At 38.8% G+C, this 16687-nt stretch overlaps 1 protein-coding gene across 1 annotated transcript in view; it reads right to left on the bottom strand.

Annotated features, from left to right (window-relative positions):
• prdm5 (PR domain containing 5) overlaps window positions 1-16687 on the bottom strand; it is a 132260-nt gene that overhangs the window by 50192 nt on the left and 65381 nt on the right. Inside the window, exon 13 of the mRNA XM_079802787.1 lies at window positions 10883-10976. Coding sequence (XP_079658913.1) covers window positions 10883-10976 — 94 coding nt within the window. The remainder of the gene's footprint in view (window positions 1-10882; window positions 10977-16687) is intronic.

The following is a 16687-nucleotide window of genomic DNA, read 5'->3' as shown; positions in this document are numbered from 1 at the left end:
CAAATCTCTGGAGGGATTTGAAAATCCGTGTTGCCAGCGACAGCCCCAAGAACTAAAAAAAATAGATCATGCTCTTGAGCAAAATAAGCTAACATGTAGTATAATCTATATATTTCATTTTATATAGATATTAGTGCTGTCAAATTGATTAATTGCGATTATTCACATCCAAAATAAACGTTTTTGTTTACATAATGTGTGTACTGTGTATAATTATGTAAAATATTATTATGTATATTTGAATATATATTATTATGTATAAATACATGTGTGTGTGTGTGTGTGTGTGTGTGTGTGTGTGTGTGTGTGTGTGTGTGTGTGTCTATTTATATATACATAATATTTATACATAATATATACACATATATTATGTAAACATTTACTTTTATTATGGATGCGATTATTCGTGATTAATCAATTTGACAGCACTAATAGTTATGCATTTTATTCAGTGACTTTTAGTTTGTCAGGCACTATTTTTGAAGAGCATGTCTGAATGTGAACCCTGGGGCCTATACCATGAAGCCGGTTTAGCTGGCTAGCCAGATATGTCTAAGCTTAGCTTGTGCCAATCGGTTTTAGGTACCAACACTTTTAGCAGTGTTCATCTCCATAGTAACTTGCGCTCCACGGCTAACCTTCTCCGGATGTTCTGGATAAGAGATCTCAAACTGAAATTGGACCAATCAGCTATGAGCAAAGTGACACACCTCTGATGCAATAAAGCCACTCCCCCAGTTTCTACTCCAAATCAAAGGTCACTATATAGCTACATACATTGTCTTTAAAGACTAAAGTGTAAAATCAATAAATAAAGCTATAAAAATTACTACATATGAGCTTAAATGTTCAATTATCTCTATATATCAACTAAACTAACTTCATAACTTTTACTTGTATTGACGTATAAGATTTTTCTTTAAGTTTTCCTCTTTCATAGACAGCTCTTTTCTTCTTGCTGTGTTAATTTGTGCAAATTCTTAATATTTTTCAATCATGTGATATTCTGCAGAAGAGAGAAATTAATCTCACTGCTTCTCTCGCGAGAAATGAATCTCAGTTTCACTGATCCACGGCATGTGATTGGCTGTTCACTACTGATGTCCCAGCTAAACTCCTAAACTCAGGATCAAAGCCAGAGTTGACAGAGAAAGCTGATGATCAGCATCATGGGACCACCAAAGCCTGAATAGATTGGTTTGGTTTTGTCAACTCGAAATGAAACGAATCCTGTAACCCTGAGTTTGTTAAACAAGAAGACAAGTTTTTGAAAACTTTGAAAGCTATTTCAGGTTTGCGTTCTCAGACCACCAAAACGTCGTTGTCATGTACATGAACGTCCAGAACGCATTAAAAGTTTTCTGTTTTCAGTTGAAGTCGTGAAAGTGGCCCCTAAGTTAATAACTAATGATTTTAACAATGGAAATGAATCAATCAACAACTTACTTAAGCTGGACTAGAGCTGCTGTACAGCCAAAACAATCTGTGTAGCATTACTTTCCTATTATCACTGCAAAGCTACTTTGAAACAATCTGTGTTGTAAAAAGCGCTGTATAAAAATTAAGGTGACTTGACTTGGCTTGACACATCCCACACTTCAAGTGTTATTTAGGAGTTTGTTTATCAGAAACAGATAGATTGCAGTCTTATAGATTATAGATTCTTATAGATAGATTGCAGTCTCAGACTCTATGCACAACATTGAAGAAATTATCAGAAACTTTGTCTACACTTTGCAGTCAGAATTTCCATCCGTCCAAAAGTAATAAGCACTGACTACTTTATGGACATACAATACGTCTGACAACGTGGAAGAAGAATTTTGTGTGACTAAAGCCATAGCCACTTTGAAAGATTTAACGCAATGAACCTCGCAAACCCTGACAAATCCAGGGATCCGTTCATCCTGAGAAATGCTCCTTTTAAGACCAGCATCCTGTAAACATAACTTTGTTTTCCATTGGACTGATTAAAAGCTGTGCATGGTGCACCCCGATTCCCGGAAATTACGAGAAGCCAACGCATTAGATTGGAATCAGACGGGATTTTAAGAAAGCTATTGTCATTATTGTGTGTAACACTCATCAAGTGTTCAGTCCATGAGGCTAAGACTAGAGGAGCTGCACACTCCTGCTGTTTTAGATGGATTTTAATAAATCTTTAATATCAACCTTATTTGTGTAGTACCTCCTGGATTCTACAGAAAAGCATCATACAGATTTTTGGTAGAAAAGAAATGTGGATCAGGATTATGACTCTGATGTAGGTTCATGTCCAGCCGACACTGAAAATTTAACCTGTGTATTAAGAGAATAACTAGAAGTTCATAGTCATAGCCAGAAATTACCTACAGTGACCGTAATAGTGAGAGTATAGTGATACAGTTCACTGCCAGAGGGTGTCCATGAAAAGCTTACAAGATTGTATTTTTAGAACTGTCAAAGTTCTACATTCGATTTGGCCCTTTAGCGGTTAAGGCATAAAACTGCAAGTTACTCGGGAAGGAACATTGTTCTGGTAAATACGCGAGTTATTAGAAATGAAGAATATAACGCTCTAAGGTGTACTGGTGTAGGTATCATTATATCAGAGCAAAGGACAGTAACAATGTCCAAAACACCTCCCTTCTAAAAGAAAAGACACTACGTAAAACATATAAGAATACCTGTGCATAACATAAAAGAGACAAAGCATAGCAGATCTTCCACTTTTGTTATGATTCTTTGAAAACTGTATACAAATATACACTCACCTAAAGGATTATTAGGAACACCTGTTCAATTTCTCATTAATGCAATTATCTAATCAACCAATCACATGGCAGTTGCTTCAATGCATTTAGGGGTGTGGTCCTGGTCAAGACAATCTCCTGAACTCCAAACTGAATGTCAGAATGGGAAAGAAAGGTGATTTAAGCAATTTTGAGCGTGGCATGGTTGTTGGTGCCAGACGGGCCGGTCTGAGTATTTCACAATCTGCTCAGTTACTGGGATTTTCACGCACAACCATTTCTAGGGTTTACAAAGAATGGTGTGAAAAGGAAAAAACATCCAGTATGCGACAGTCCTGTGGGCGAAAATGCCTTGTTGATGCTAGAGGTCAGAGGAGAATGGGCCGACTGATTCAAGCTGATAGAAGAGCAACTTTGACTGAAATAACCACTCGTTACAATCGAGGTATGCAGCAAAGCATTTGTGAAGCCACAACACGCACAACCTTGAGGCGGATGGGCTACAACAGCAGAAGACCCCACCGGGTACCACTCATCTCCACTACAAATAGGAAAAAAGGCTACAATTTGCACAAGCTCACCAAAATTGGACAGTTGAAGACTGGAAAAATGTTGCCTGGTCTGATGAGTCTCGATTTCTGTTGAGACATTCAGATGGTAGAGTCAGAATTTGGCGTAAACAGAATGAGAACATGGATCCATCATGCCTTGTTACCACTGTGCAGGCTGGTGGTGGTGGTGTAATGGTGTGGGGGATGTTTTCTTGGCACACTTTAGGCCCCTTAGTGCCAATTGGGCATCGTTTAAATGCCACGGCCTACCTGAGCATTGTTTCTGACCATGTCCATCCCTTTATGACCACCATGTCCCCATCCTCTGATGGCTACTTCCAGCAGGATAATGCACCATGTCACAAAGCTCCAATCATTTCAAAATGGTTTCTTAAACATGACAATGAATTCACTGTACTAAAATGGCCCCCACAGTCACCAGATCTCAACCCAATAGAGCATCTTTGGGATGTGGTGGAACGGGAGCTTCGTGCCCTGGATGTGCATCCCACAAATCTCCATCAACTGCAAGATGCTCTCCTATCAATATGGGCCAACATTTCTAAAGAATGCTTTCAGCACCTTGTTGAATCAATGCCACATAGAATTAAGGCAGTTCTGAAGGCAAAGGGAAGTCAAACACAGTATTAGTATGGTGTTCCTAATGAGTGTATAAATATTAGATGAAAAACTCGGTAATGAAGAAATAAATTAACAAAAACAAGTTGAGGTTGAAGCACTAACATTACTTAAAATAAACTGGAAAATGGAAATAAATAATAACTAAACTTTAAATACTAAAATGTAAATAAAACATTTATTAAAACATTAAATAGTAATAAAAAACAAATACAAATGACAAAAAATGAAACTAATTCAAAATATCCATAAAGACTATAATAGTATAAAATAATAATAAAATAACAGTGTTTGGTTACACTTTATTTTAAGTTGATGTAAGGTGAAATAAGTACTGAGTAATATTAAAGGAGTCCTAGATTGCCTTTTTTCACAAGATGTAATGTGAGTCTCAGGTGTCCCCAGAATGTGTCTGTGAAGTTTCAACTCAAAATACGCCACATACTGTATTATCTATTATATGATGTTTTGAAAGTCTCTATTTGTCCCCCCTTTGTTGCGTGTTCCTGGTACATTTTTATGTAAATTTTATGTAAATTGTAGGGTTTGTGATGTCACCAACCCGTGAAGAAGCTTGTTGTAGTCTCTACCAGGCATTTGTTGTAGTCCTTAAAAAGCGATTTCTGTAAAAGAAAATCTCCCTTTGCTTTAAACTTTGAGCGTCGTCACTTTGCACATGTTGTTTATGCTCAAACAGCATCATTACACACTAACTCTAAAAAAAGTGAAATCATAATCAAGGACCCCTCTAATGAGTTACAGTTAGGTTTAGGGTTTGGTTTAGAGTTAGTTACTTATAATTAAGCACAATTTACTATTATTACTATAGTAAGTACATGTAGTAACGTATAACTACATCACCTTAAAATAAAATGTTTAGTTTTATACTGCATCTTCAACTATTTTGAATCTATCCGATTTGATAATATCACTTCTAAATCTGCATAGAGTTTAGCTAATCAAAAATCATCATACTATGCTATAGCATGCTTCATTCAATACAACAAAATTAGCAACACAGACGTAGCCAGAAAGTAGGTAGGAAAACCAAACCAAACAGGACGTGGGTCAGACAGGACGTAAAACTATTCTAGTTAATGTTAGAGGAGCGTGTTCAGATCATGGCTAATGTTTTGTGTCACTTTCACCAACGACCATCGATAGCATGAGCACTGACCTCATGGCTGAACTACTTTCACTGATGAGGGCACTAGACTAATGTGGCTTGATCTGTCCTGAGGGCAAACGCATAGGCTTTTCCACACACGCACACCTTACACACGGCGGCTGTACAATGGCTCTTTTCAGTTTCACGTAAATGAGATGTAAAACCAGGGCAACTTTAGCTTCTCCCGGCCTTGACACCTCACATGATGTCATTCAGCCCTTCACATTCCATAAGTGTTTCCTTTAGGTCCTCCTGCATTCCTCCTGCCAATGGCACCACGCTAACCCAGCAGAGCGTGCAAACTAACACACGCATAAATGCAGACAGAGCATCCATTCACGCCGGGGACCTTGGATCTGTTTGGATGGTGGGTGTTTTTAGCTCAACCTCTGAAGCGAAACACCCATTCCATCTTAAAACAGCCCAGTCTCCATCGACTTTGAAGTTCTGTACTGTGTTTGGCAATCTGAAGGTCGCGACGCACCAGGCTGGCGGTCGGCCCATGTTGGGCTGTCATTAACTCTTTCCCCGCCTAACACAGAATTGTCTGTTGTTTGTGAGAAAATACTTCCCCGCCAAACATGGAACTTTCCGGGTTTCCGTGCTTTCACTGTTATACGGTAGGGGGCGCTATTACACATCTTCTGAAAGAGTACAGAATCTCCTGATCAAAACACAGGCGAAGAAGAAGCATAAACAAGCAATATCATGTGTAATCATACACACTCCCGCCCAATCAATCACACGCCCCTGAACTTTTTGTGAAATAACAGTTATAGAAATGTAGAGATTAAAGTTAAAGCTTCAATCTCCTCCCGAAGTTCCAGAAAAAGTCAGTTGGTGCTTTGGGCCCCACTTTATATTAGGAGGCCTTAACTACTATGTACTTAAATCAAAAAATAAGTACAATGTACTTACTGTGTTTATATTGTATTGCAAAACACTTTTGCTGATATGGAGGTGGGATACGGGTAGGGTTAGGGACAGGTGTGGTGGTATGGGTAAGGTTAAGGGTAGGGTTAGGTGTAAGGAAAGGGTCAACAGTGTCATTACATCTGAAATTAATTTATGTAGTTACATTGTAATTACATACAGGTATATTTAAAAATGTAAGTACAATGTAAAGACATGTATGTACACAGTAAGTGCATTGTATCAAATGATTAATTAAAATGTTAAGTACATAGTAGTTAAGGCCACCTAATATAAAGTGGGTCCGTGCTTTGGTGACTACTTCGCTCCGAGAAGCTGTCAATCTCAGCTGTCAATCACAGTTGTCGATCGTAACGTCACATCCCCGTTTTTATAGCATCAAATAACTAAAATCAAACTTATTTAAAGAATGAACACTTGAACTAACATCAACATGGAACAACATGGAATTTTCCGGGTTTCCGTGCTTTCACTGTTATACGGTAGGGGGCGCTATTACACATCTTATGAAAGAGTGCAGAATCTCCTGATCAAAACACAGGCGAGTAAGAAGCAGAAACAAGCAATATCATGTGTAATCATACACACTCCCGCCCAATCAATCACACGCCCCTGAACATTTTGTGAAATAACAGTTATAGAAATGTAGAGATTAAAGTTAAAGCTCCAATCTCCTCCCGAAGTTCCAGAAAAAGTCAGTTGGTGCCTTGGTGACTACTTCGCTCCGAGAAGCTGTCAATCTCAGCTGTCAATCACAGTTGTCAATCGTAACGTCACATCCCCGTTTTTATAGCATCAAATAACTAAAACCAAACTTATTTAAAGAATGAACACTTGAACTAACATCAGCGTGATAAAAACAGCCTAAAATGACAGAAACAATCTTTGGAAAAAATGTATTTGAAGTGTAATTTGATTGTTTAGTTTGTCTATGTCCCATTACATTTCATGGAGAGGGCGGGGTTTATGACCTATACTGGGACGAGTCACCTGGGGGCGATCAAGGCGCTTTGGCTTCACTTTTCAGGACTTGTGTGGCACACTTGGTATTTATCCACCAACCTGTCACATTAGCAAAATTGTCTATTATCAGTAGTGTAGCGATGTATGAAGCACGGCTCACACAGAAGTCACTTTCAAACCAAACAACTTTCAATCGCTCAATGTAGGGAATTCAATTAAAAATTTGGCAGATCAATGGTAAATGTGACCGCACCTTCATTCCAAACCTGTATGGTGTTATTTTTTTTCTCTGAAATACATAATTGAATAGAATTTTAAGATTTATCAGCGAACAATAACTTAAATTATAGACACTTGTTCACACAAGACATGGAATATAATGCTAAAGTCATATGGACTTCTTCTGTGGTGCTTATACATTATCTAAAAACAGTAAAATCATTCATGTAGCTGTTCAGTGGTACAATTGTGACGTTATAAAATGGAAATTAGGTGAGGTTATGTTTTTAAAGGTAGTTTTTGTATACAGCGCTGGCTAACAAGCGGAATCCCATGTGGCGCCTGAGGATGACATCATCAACACGTTGAGCTCAGTAAAGCTCACGCCAGTCTGGCTGTTGGAGAATAATGCAAATCCCCCTGTTCTGTGCCCTGTCAAATCCAAACCCGGCATTACCAAATAAACAGCCTTGATCACGCGTATAGTGCATTAAGCTTTGTCTGCAAAGGCTGTGTTGTCACCACAGAAATGAAAAAGAGTCAAAATCACAGCTTTGTGGATGTTAATGTGCGGGTGGAATGAAAGTTTCGTGTTTAGCTGAGCTTAAATGCGGATCTGAGAAACAGATGGTTGGGTTTATGATTAGGTTTAGATGTTTTAATTAGGTATGATTTCATTTATAGGAAGTACTGGGTTGAGTTTAACTTTGGCAAAAGACTCGGAATCAAGCTTCTAATCAAGCAGGTTAACCAAACAAACAATCATGAGATTAACCCTTTGAACCAGCAGAGAGACTGCCGGCATTGGGTTTTAACCCCGTCGAACAGAGGTGAGCTGGGGGAAGGACGGAGGAAGACACAACTGCCGCAGAAATCGGCTGCCCTGCTAAATCCACTGCTGATATCTTCAGTGGTTTTGATCTTTCAACACATATAATCCTATGGTGACCTAAACCACACCAAATTCACCTCACCAAGCTGAAGTTCTGCCTTTGGTGTGTGGTAATTGCCAAAATATAGGGTGACGTATTGACTAATCATGATACAATCACAATGAAGTTGCGTGCCAATATAAAAACTAAGCCGCTGGTTCATTTTCATGTTTTTATATGCAAATATGAGAGGGTTAATACAGAGTTGTTATAATAGCATCTCTGACACATCAGTAGCAAAAGTGGCCTCAGAGATTTGAAAGTTCAGTTAGTTTCTTGGAAATTGCTTCAATGATTCTATTCGTTTTCAGATATTAAAATGTTGTGGTAAAAATATAAACAAAATGTAAATATCAATGTTTAAATGATTAATCCTCCCTTCAGCTTATTATTGAAGTCAGTTCAATCTTACCCTTCTAAGGCACATCCTATCCTCTGTCTCTCTCAATACTGTATTTGATATTAAAGGGTTAGTTCACCCAAAAATGAAAATTCTGTCATTAATTACTTACCCTCATGTCGTTCGACACCCGTCAGACCTCCGTTCATCTTCGGAACACAAATGAAGATATTTTAGTTGAAATCTGATGGCTCTGAAAGGCCTCCATTGGCACAATGCACGGTTCACTCTCAAGACCCTTAAAAGGTACTAAAGACGTCGTTACAAAGTCCATCTCACTACAGTGGTTCTACAATAACTTTATGGAGTGACGAGGAATAGTTTTTGTTCGCAAAAAAAACCCAAAATAGCGACTTATATAGTGATGACGATTTCAAAACACGGCATCATGAAGCTTCGAAGCGTTATGAATCAGTGAGTCGATTCAGCAGTTTGGATCGCCAAAGTGGTTTGACACGCGATCCGAATAATGATTCGACTCACTGATTCATAACGCTTCGAAGCTTCATGATGCCATGTTTTGAAATCATCATCACTATATAAGTCGTTATTTAGGGTTTTTTTGCGCACAAAAACTATTCTCGTCACTCCATAAAGTTATTGTAGAACCACTGTAGTGAGATGGACTTTGTAATGACGTCTTTAGTACCTTTTAAGGGTCTTGAGAGTGAACAGTGCATTGTGCCAATGGAGGCCTTTCAGAGCCATCAGATTTCCACTAAAATATCTTCATTTGTTTTCTGAAGATGAACGGAGGTCTGACGGGTGTCGAACGACATGAGGGTAAGTCATTAATGACAATTTTCATTTTTGGATGAACTATCCCTTTAAACATAAAAAATGGATGAAAAGAGAAAGATCATCATCTTCTACCAGCATTTCACTTTCAGTAAGAAGAGAAATAGTCTAGTGCCTTAGGGCCTATTAAAATGTCAGTATTTTGGAGATTTTATGCTCGTTTACATTACATGTGAATGATCTGCCATTACAATAGCGTCAAGACCAGGTACAAAGATACCGAAGTGATGTTTTTGAGCATGTGTCTCTTTAAAAGAAGAAGAACAGATAATACAAGTCCAGCTGAAAGAAAGGAAAGTCGGATTTACAGGCAGCAGAGGTCAGGGGTCACAATGCTGGATGCCTACAAAGAGTGTTCTTTTCTTTCAGGCGCATCACTCACTCTCACCATGTCTACAGCATTCCAACACACACGTACACTGTCTTTACTCCACTGGGCATGTTTTGGCCTTGTTGAACTATGCGTGTATGTGTGGGGTAAGGGTTAGAAAACAAGTGCTTTGTGTGTGTGTGTGTGTGAGTGTGTGTGTGTGTTTCTATCCCGGTGGGGACTTCAACCTGAATGCACACAGACTCATGGGGACTCAACTCTAAATCGAGGTACCCATGAGGAAACAAGCTTATAAATCATACAGAATTAGTTTTTCTGAAAATGTAAAAATGCAGAAAGTTTTGTGTGATGGGTAGGTTTAGGGGTCGGGTTAGTGTAAGGGGAGAATATACAGTCTGTACAGTATAAAAACCATTACGCCTATGAGAGAGTCCCCACAAAGATAGCACGCCAGAAGTGTGTGTGTGTGTGTGTTGTAGTCTGTTGTTATGGCAGCACACGGGAATGTTGAGCTGTCCGCTATAAAGGCTCTTTAATGAACATGCTCTCTGTCACCATGTCCACGCTGAGATGTTCACACGGAGAAAGACAGAGAGCAAGACGCCAAATGCAATGCATGTGCTGGCATACTATATACTTTTCTATTCAATTTCTTCCTAACTCAAAGTCTGTTGTTATGCCACAAAACAAGTATCTAAGGATGCTTTCACACTGGCAGTTTAGTTCGAAACGGGGCACGGCTCGCAAGAAAATTTGGTCATGTGAAAGCTGTCATGCAGATTGTGTGTGCACCAGGGTACCGAACCCGAGACTACCTGTAGGAGGTTGTCTGAGTTCGGTTGCACTCGAACTGTGCCACGATTCGCGTGGATGAGAAAGCAACACGGACTCAAGTAATTTACTCAGCTGCACATAATAGCACCAAATTAATAAAAAACACAATATATTGACCGCGTTCTGTTCTCTATAATGTGCCGTGCATGTTTGTGGTGACGTAAGATGAACGCAAATGCACTAGGATTTGATAGAGTTGATTGTGAAATCAGACAAACACTGTAGGGGTCGCCGGGAAAGCCCCCTAAAGGTATTGTTTAATACCGAGCTTTTACATGAATGCCTTGGGAAGAATAATTAGCCAACCTCTGAAGATAGATAAGCTCAGGATTAATGAAAGATCAGCAAACAGTGTAAGTTTGGCTGGTGAGGAGGCACTGACCCGTGTGGCTGCGGATGTGAACTCTCAGAGTGCCGTTACTGGCAAATTTCTGGCCGCAGTATGGACAGATCTTCTCCTTCTCTCCTGTATGAGTCTAAAAGGGACGAGAAACACAGTAAAACAGAGAATTAGAGAAAAGGTGCTCTGGCTTCTTTGTGAGAGTGGAATAGGTTAGTTGTCACAACTAGCAAGAAAGGATGACATGGAGCTGCTAAGGGCGTTTTCACACCTGAAAGTCCGCACCAAGGTCCGAACCGAAGTTCATGTTTTGATACATTTTATACATTCGGTTAGTTTTGGTTTGGTTTCACATTGCAATTATGCGAGCGCACTAAAGAACTTTACATGACACACTTGTGTCCACTCGTCATCATCTATGTGAGCTGCATCTGGACATTGATTGGTTTGTTAACGGACGTGTGAATGACGTCAGCGTGTTGTCAATTCGGCGGGTAACTTTAACAAGAATGAATGAACAGACGCATATCGTTGCCACTAGTGAACAGTGCGCATTGCTTTACTATTTCTTTTCATTTCAAATTGTTGTTTAAAAGTGGACATTTCAAGCTTTCCATATACATATTTCTCATGTCTGTGAGGCGAGTAGCTGCTGAGTTTGGGTTTATTTATGAGACATGTTCAAGAGCAATGCAAGTGATCGCTCCGGCGCCTCCATGTCATGATTGTTGTCTGCTATAGCCTATTTGCTTCTTATTTATTAAATCCAGGCAATTGGCTGATGAAACATTGATTAAAAAAAAGATACAATTTCTACAAAACGAAATTCACCTCAAAGAAAGGATTTCTACAAAACAAAACTTAATGAAGTGCTCAAAATCATTTCTGAAAGATCATCTTTTCACTTTTCACTTTTCATAATCAATATAGCCTAGATGGAATTTAAAAATAACATTATAATATTTAAACATAAACAGGATTTACTTCCTGTAAATGGTCTGAAAGTCCTTTGGTTTAGAAACTAACCAAACCGTTGCTCAGTTTGATCCGGACCGAGACTACCTCTTTTCGTCTGATCAAATTTCGTCTGTTTGGTCAGTAATAAAACAAGAATCAACATCGGCTTGGCTTTTTGGTGATTGTGAGAACTGGAGATTTAAAATGATTATGGAGATGAGGGCATTTTTATTAAGTTTTTATTTAGGTATTTTATTGAACAGATAAATTGCCATATGTAGATATTCATTGTAAAACATTTTCTGTTGTGAAAGGTACTTTCATTATGGTTGTTGTAGTGCTGTGCTGGAATTTACTTTCAAGTATCATGTCTATTAATGGGTAAAGCTACAGTAACGTCTTAAGCTAGTCAACTTGAGATCCTTCCATCTAAACTGGTTATCTATTAAGCCTGGTAGTAAATGTTTTATGAGCAGAAGGATAATCATATTCAACCGCCCACGCAGAGCCAAAGCACAACCAAAACAATGTTCTTCCGCAAAATGTTTTGTTTTTTAATCGCTAGATTGCCAAACGTGACATAGTGTGCCGTACAAAAATTATTTATATATGTGTTGGACTTGCCACCTCATCTTTATGTTAAAACAAAAAACTATTAAAAACATTTCTTACCTATGAAACTTATTCAAAGGCAGCGGCTATTTGCGCAAATAGCTGTAGATGCTATTTACTAAGTGAAAATAGTGATATATTGGACCCACTTTATATTAGGTGGCCTTAACTTCTATGTACTAACATTTTAATTAATAATTTGATACATTGCACTTATTGTGTACATACATGTTTTTACAATGTACTTACATTTTTTAAAATACCTTCATGTAATTACATCTGTAATTATTTTCTGTAATTGCATTTGTAATTACACTGTTGACCCTTCCCTTACACCAAACCCTACCGGTAAACTTACCCATACCACCACACCTGCCCATAACTTTACCCGTATCCCACCTCAATATCAGCAAAGGTGTTTTGCAACACAATATGAACACACATTTAAATTTCATATGAAATGCATATCACAAAATAAAAAAGCAACTTGAATTATTATATGTTAACTTGAACTCTTCCTCTTTAAAATGAATCGCAAGAACTTACAATTTGGAAATAATTTCCTCATGCAAAGGCTTTAAAAGTCCTGAAAAAAATTAGTACATGTTTTGTGTGCGTGTGTGTGTGAAGTATGTGAGCCATGAATTGTAGACCTGTCACTTTGTCAATAACTCTTCCCAGAGTATTTCGATCTTTTGTGTGTGTGTGTGTGTGTGTGTGTGTGTGTGTGGACATGTTTTTGTGAAATATCAGGACACAAATGTGTATAATGACATGGGTATGACATAGGTATTACAAAAAGAGGGTGAAATATGAGGACGTTCCCCATGTCCTCACTTTTCAAAATGCTGATAAATCATACAGAATGAGGTTATTTTCACAGAAAGTAAACTGCACAGTCTCCTGTGATGGGTAGGTTTAGGGGCAGGGGTAGTGTGTGTGTGTGTGTGTGTGTGTGTGTGGGCATGTTTTTGTGAAATATCAGGACACAAATGTGTATAATGACATGGGTATGACACAGGTATTACAAAAAGAGGGTGAAATATGAGGACGTTCCCCATGTCCTCACTTTTCAAAATGCTTATAAATCATACAGAACAAGTTTTTTTTCACAGAAAGTGAACTGCACAGTGTCCTGTGAGGGCTAGGTTTAGGGGCAGGGGCAGTGTAAGGGGATAGAAAATAGGGTTTGTACGGTACAAAAACCATTACGCCTATGGAATGTCCTCACATTTCACAAAAACAAACATGTGTGTGTGTGGGTGTGTGTGTGTGTGATGGGTAGGTTTAGGGGCAGGGGCAGTGTAAGGGGATAGAACATACGGTTTGTACGGTATAAAAACCATTATGCCTATGGAATGTCCCCACATTTCACAAAAACAAACGTGTGTGTGTGTGTGTGTGTGTGTGTGTGTGTGTGTGTGTGTGTGTGTGTGTGTGTGTGTGTGTGTGTGTGTGTGTGTGTGTGTGTGTGTGTGTGTGTGTGTGTGTGTGTGTGTGTGTGTGTGTGTGTGTCATTTATTCACCCTCATGTCGTTCCAAACCAAAGGTTAGTTAATGATAACACAAATGTAATTTTCAGGTTTATCCTTGTAACAGCCATGCTCACTATAAATGAAGTGTGGAGACCATGTGAAGACTGATGAGCAGTTCATTGTTTTAAAGAATGACAAACTGGTATGGCTTATGTAAAATTATGACAGAAATGTCATACTTGGGTAAACTATTCCCTCAATCACATACTGTATGTAAACCGCAGAGCATGAATGTTCTCATGCAGATCTTTATTCATAGCGATGACATGAGCGCTATAGTTAAAGTTTAAGGAAAACATATGAATCATATAATTTTTAGACTGTACTCCCAATAAAGCTGATGTAAACAGGGCTTATCTCAGAGCGTTGAAGGGAATAGCTGCAGCAGCTCCTCCACCTCCTGCTATTTTCTCCATCTCTTTATCTTTTTCCTCTTTTCCTCCCTTTTCCTACTCGCTTCCTTTCCCGCCTCTTATCTCCCCCCTCCCATCTCCACTTCCTCACCTCCATCACTTCCTCTCCTCTCCCTCTTTCTTGAACCCCCTCATTCTCACTCACTCATAAAGTGTGGAAAGACAGTTTAAAATACCATTACTCTTGCTGTCTAATCCCTTAAAATGCTCCCTGTGATGTTGTATAAAAACCTGTACACGCGCGCGGACACTCACACATGTCCACCAGATGCGTCTGTGTACCATTAGTTTGGGGTTTGTTTGTGTCACGGGGCTGGACACGGCACTTAACATTTTGTAAAATACTCAAACAGTCCATTTTATGACTATAATATGACTGAAATATACCTGATTATTACACAGCTTCCTGCAATTCTTGATTCTGATTGGTCAATCATGGCATTTTGTATAACAACGTGGATAAGCTACAACAGTTAAACATGTCAGCTGTGTCGACACTAGATCTGGATTACCAAAATATTAATTTCTTGATTTTAACCGGTAATGATATGGGTTCTTAAATCTAAAATCTTTTAGTCTGTGCTGTTTTCTGTTGATGCGTGACCAAAACTTCACTAAATATTTGTAGCACGCCTGTTATCCAATAATCGCAAAAAGCTTTGTGCTTTCTGCGCCTCGGTTCAAGCGGCAGGTGAACTGATCGTCTCATCTCCTCTTTACTTTACAGCAAGAAATAAACATGAATGAACATCCGAAGGAATGTTAAAATATAAATTACAACTTAGCGAAATGAATCCTGTCTCAAGTAATTGCTCAATCAGTGTTTCTGACCAAAAGAAAAGACGTCAATAAAACAGCTTGTATGCTATACAGTCACTTAACGTTGTCAATAAAAAGTCAATAAACTCATTAGTTAGCTAGAAAAAATAACTCTAAAGAGCATTTTCTAAATATATACAATGTATTACATATTCATTATATTTTTACTTAACCTGTTAGTTATGCTTTGTCATTATTTAACGTATGTTTGAATAAATCTGTCATGACATCAAGTTTATTACAGTTTATTGTCATTTCAATTGACAATAACATTTATTTCACCAAAAAACTAGAGTAGAAACAATATAAAAATTATATAAAAACTACCTTATGTGCAATTTAAATGTTTCTACAACGTTTTAGCTGTTGAGTGTTGATTATTAAATAAGTCTGATTAATTAATTGAATGTATTTTTTATTTTCGATTTCGTTTCCAGGCATATATATATATATATATATATATATATATATATATATATATATATATATATATGTATATATATATATATGTATATATATAAGGGCTGTCAAAAGATTAATCGCGATTAATCGCATCCAAAATAAAAATTTGTGTTTAGATAATATATGTGTGTGTACTCTGTTAATTATTATTTATATATAAACACACACACACATTCATGTATATATTTAAGAAATATTTGCATGTATATACTGTATATATGTTACAAGTACACAGGAGGCAGACACAGATGTTAACAGGTAAGGGTAGTTTATTAGACCACAGTAGAGCAGGTGTTGTGGAGCAGGTGAGTAAACCGGTTGTTGGTAGATTAGAAGGTGATACGAGAGAGAGAGAGTTACTGTCTTTTGTTTTGTAGATGGAAGGACGCTGGAGCCTGGAGGTCGCTGGAGACTGGAGATCGTTGGAGACTTTAGATCGCTGGAGTACTGAGGGACGGACAGGAACACACCCACACAGCAGACAAGGAACACGGAAGGAAGGAGACACGCTGGAGACAGGTAAGTATCAGTAGTAGAGTCCTTGAGGTAAGCATAGCCTGAAGCATAAGCGAACGAGACCGGACGTGGAGTGCTGTGTGGTTGTGAGTCTTGTAGTGCTGGTGATGAGTGTGGTGATGAGGTGCAGGTGATGGTGATCAGTACTCTGGGGAAGGAGTGCGCTGTGATTGGTGGAGGGTGGAACCTGACGTGTCTGTGACAGTACCCCCCCCTCCACGGCCCGCTCCAGAGGGCCTTGAACCCAGACGCCGTGGTGGACGTCCTCTACCCCGCGGAGCTGGCTTCTCAGGATGACTGTCGTGAAAGGTCTGGAGTAAGCTGGGATCTAAAATGTCGTTCCTTGGGACCCAGGAGCGTTCCTCGGGACCATATCCTTCCCAATCCACTAGATATTCCAGCTGACCACCACGACGTCGGGAGTTCAAGATCTCATTGACCTTGTAGGCCGTACCGTCCTCCAGGATGAGTGGAAGGGGGGGTTCGGCGGGAACTACGTCAGGTCCTGTGGGAGAAACAGAGGGGTGGTGAGC

This window comes from Gobio gobio (genome assembly GCF_949357685.1).
Source record: "Gobio gobio genome assembly, chromosome: 21".
NCBI lineage: Eukaryota > Metazoa > Chordata > Actinopteri > Cypriniformes > Gobionidae > Gobio > Gobio gobio.
This window is presented reverse-complemented; position numbering and strand designations above follow the sequence as displayed.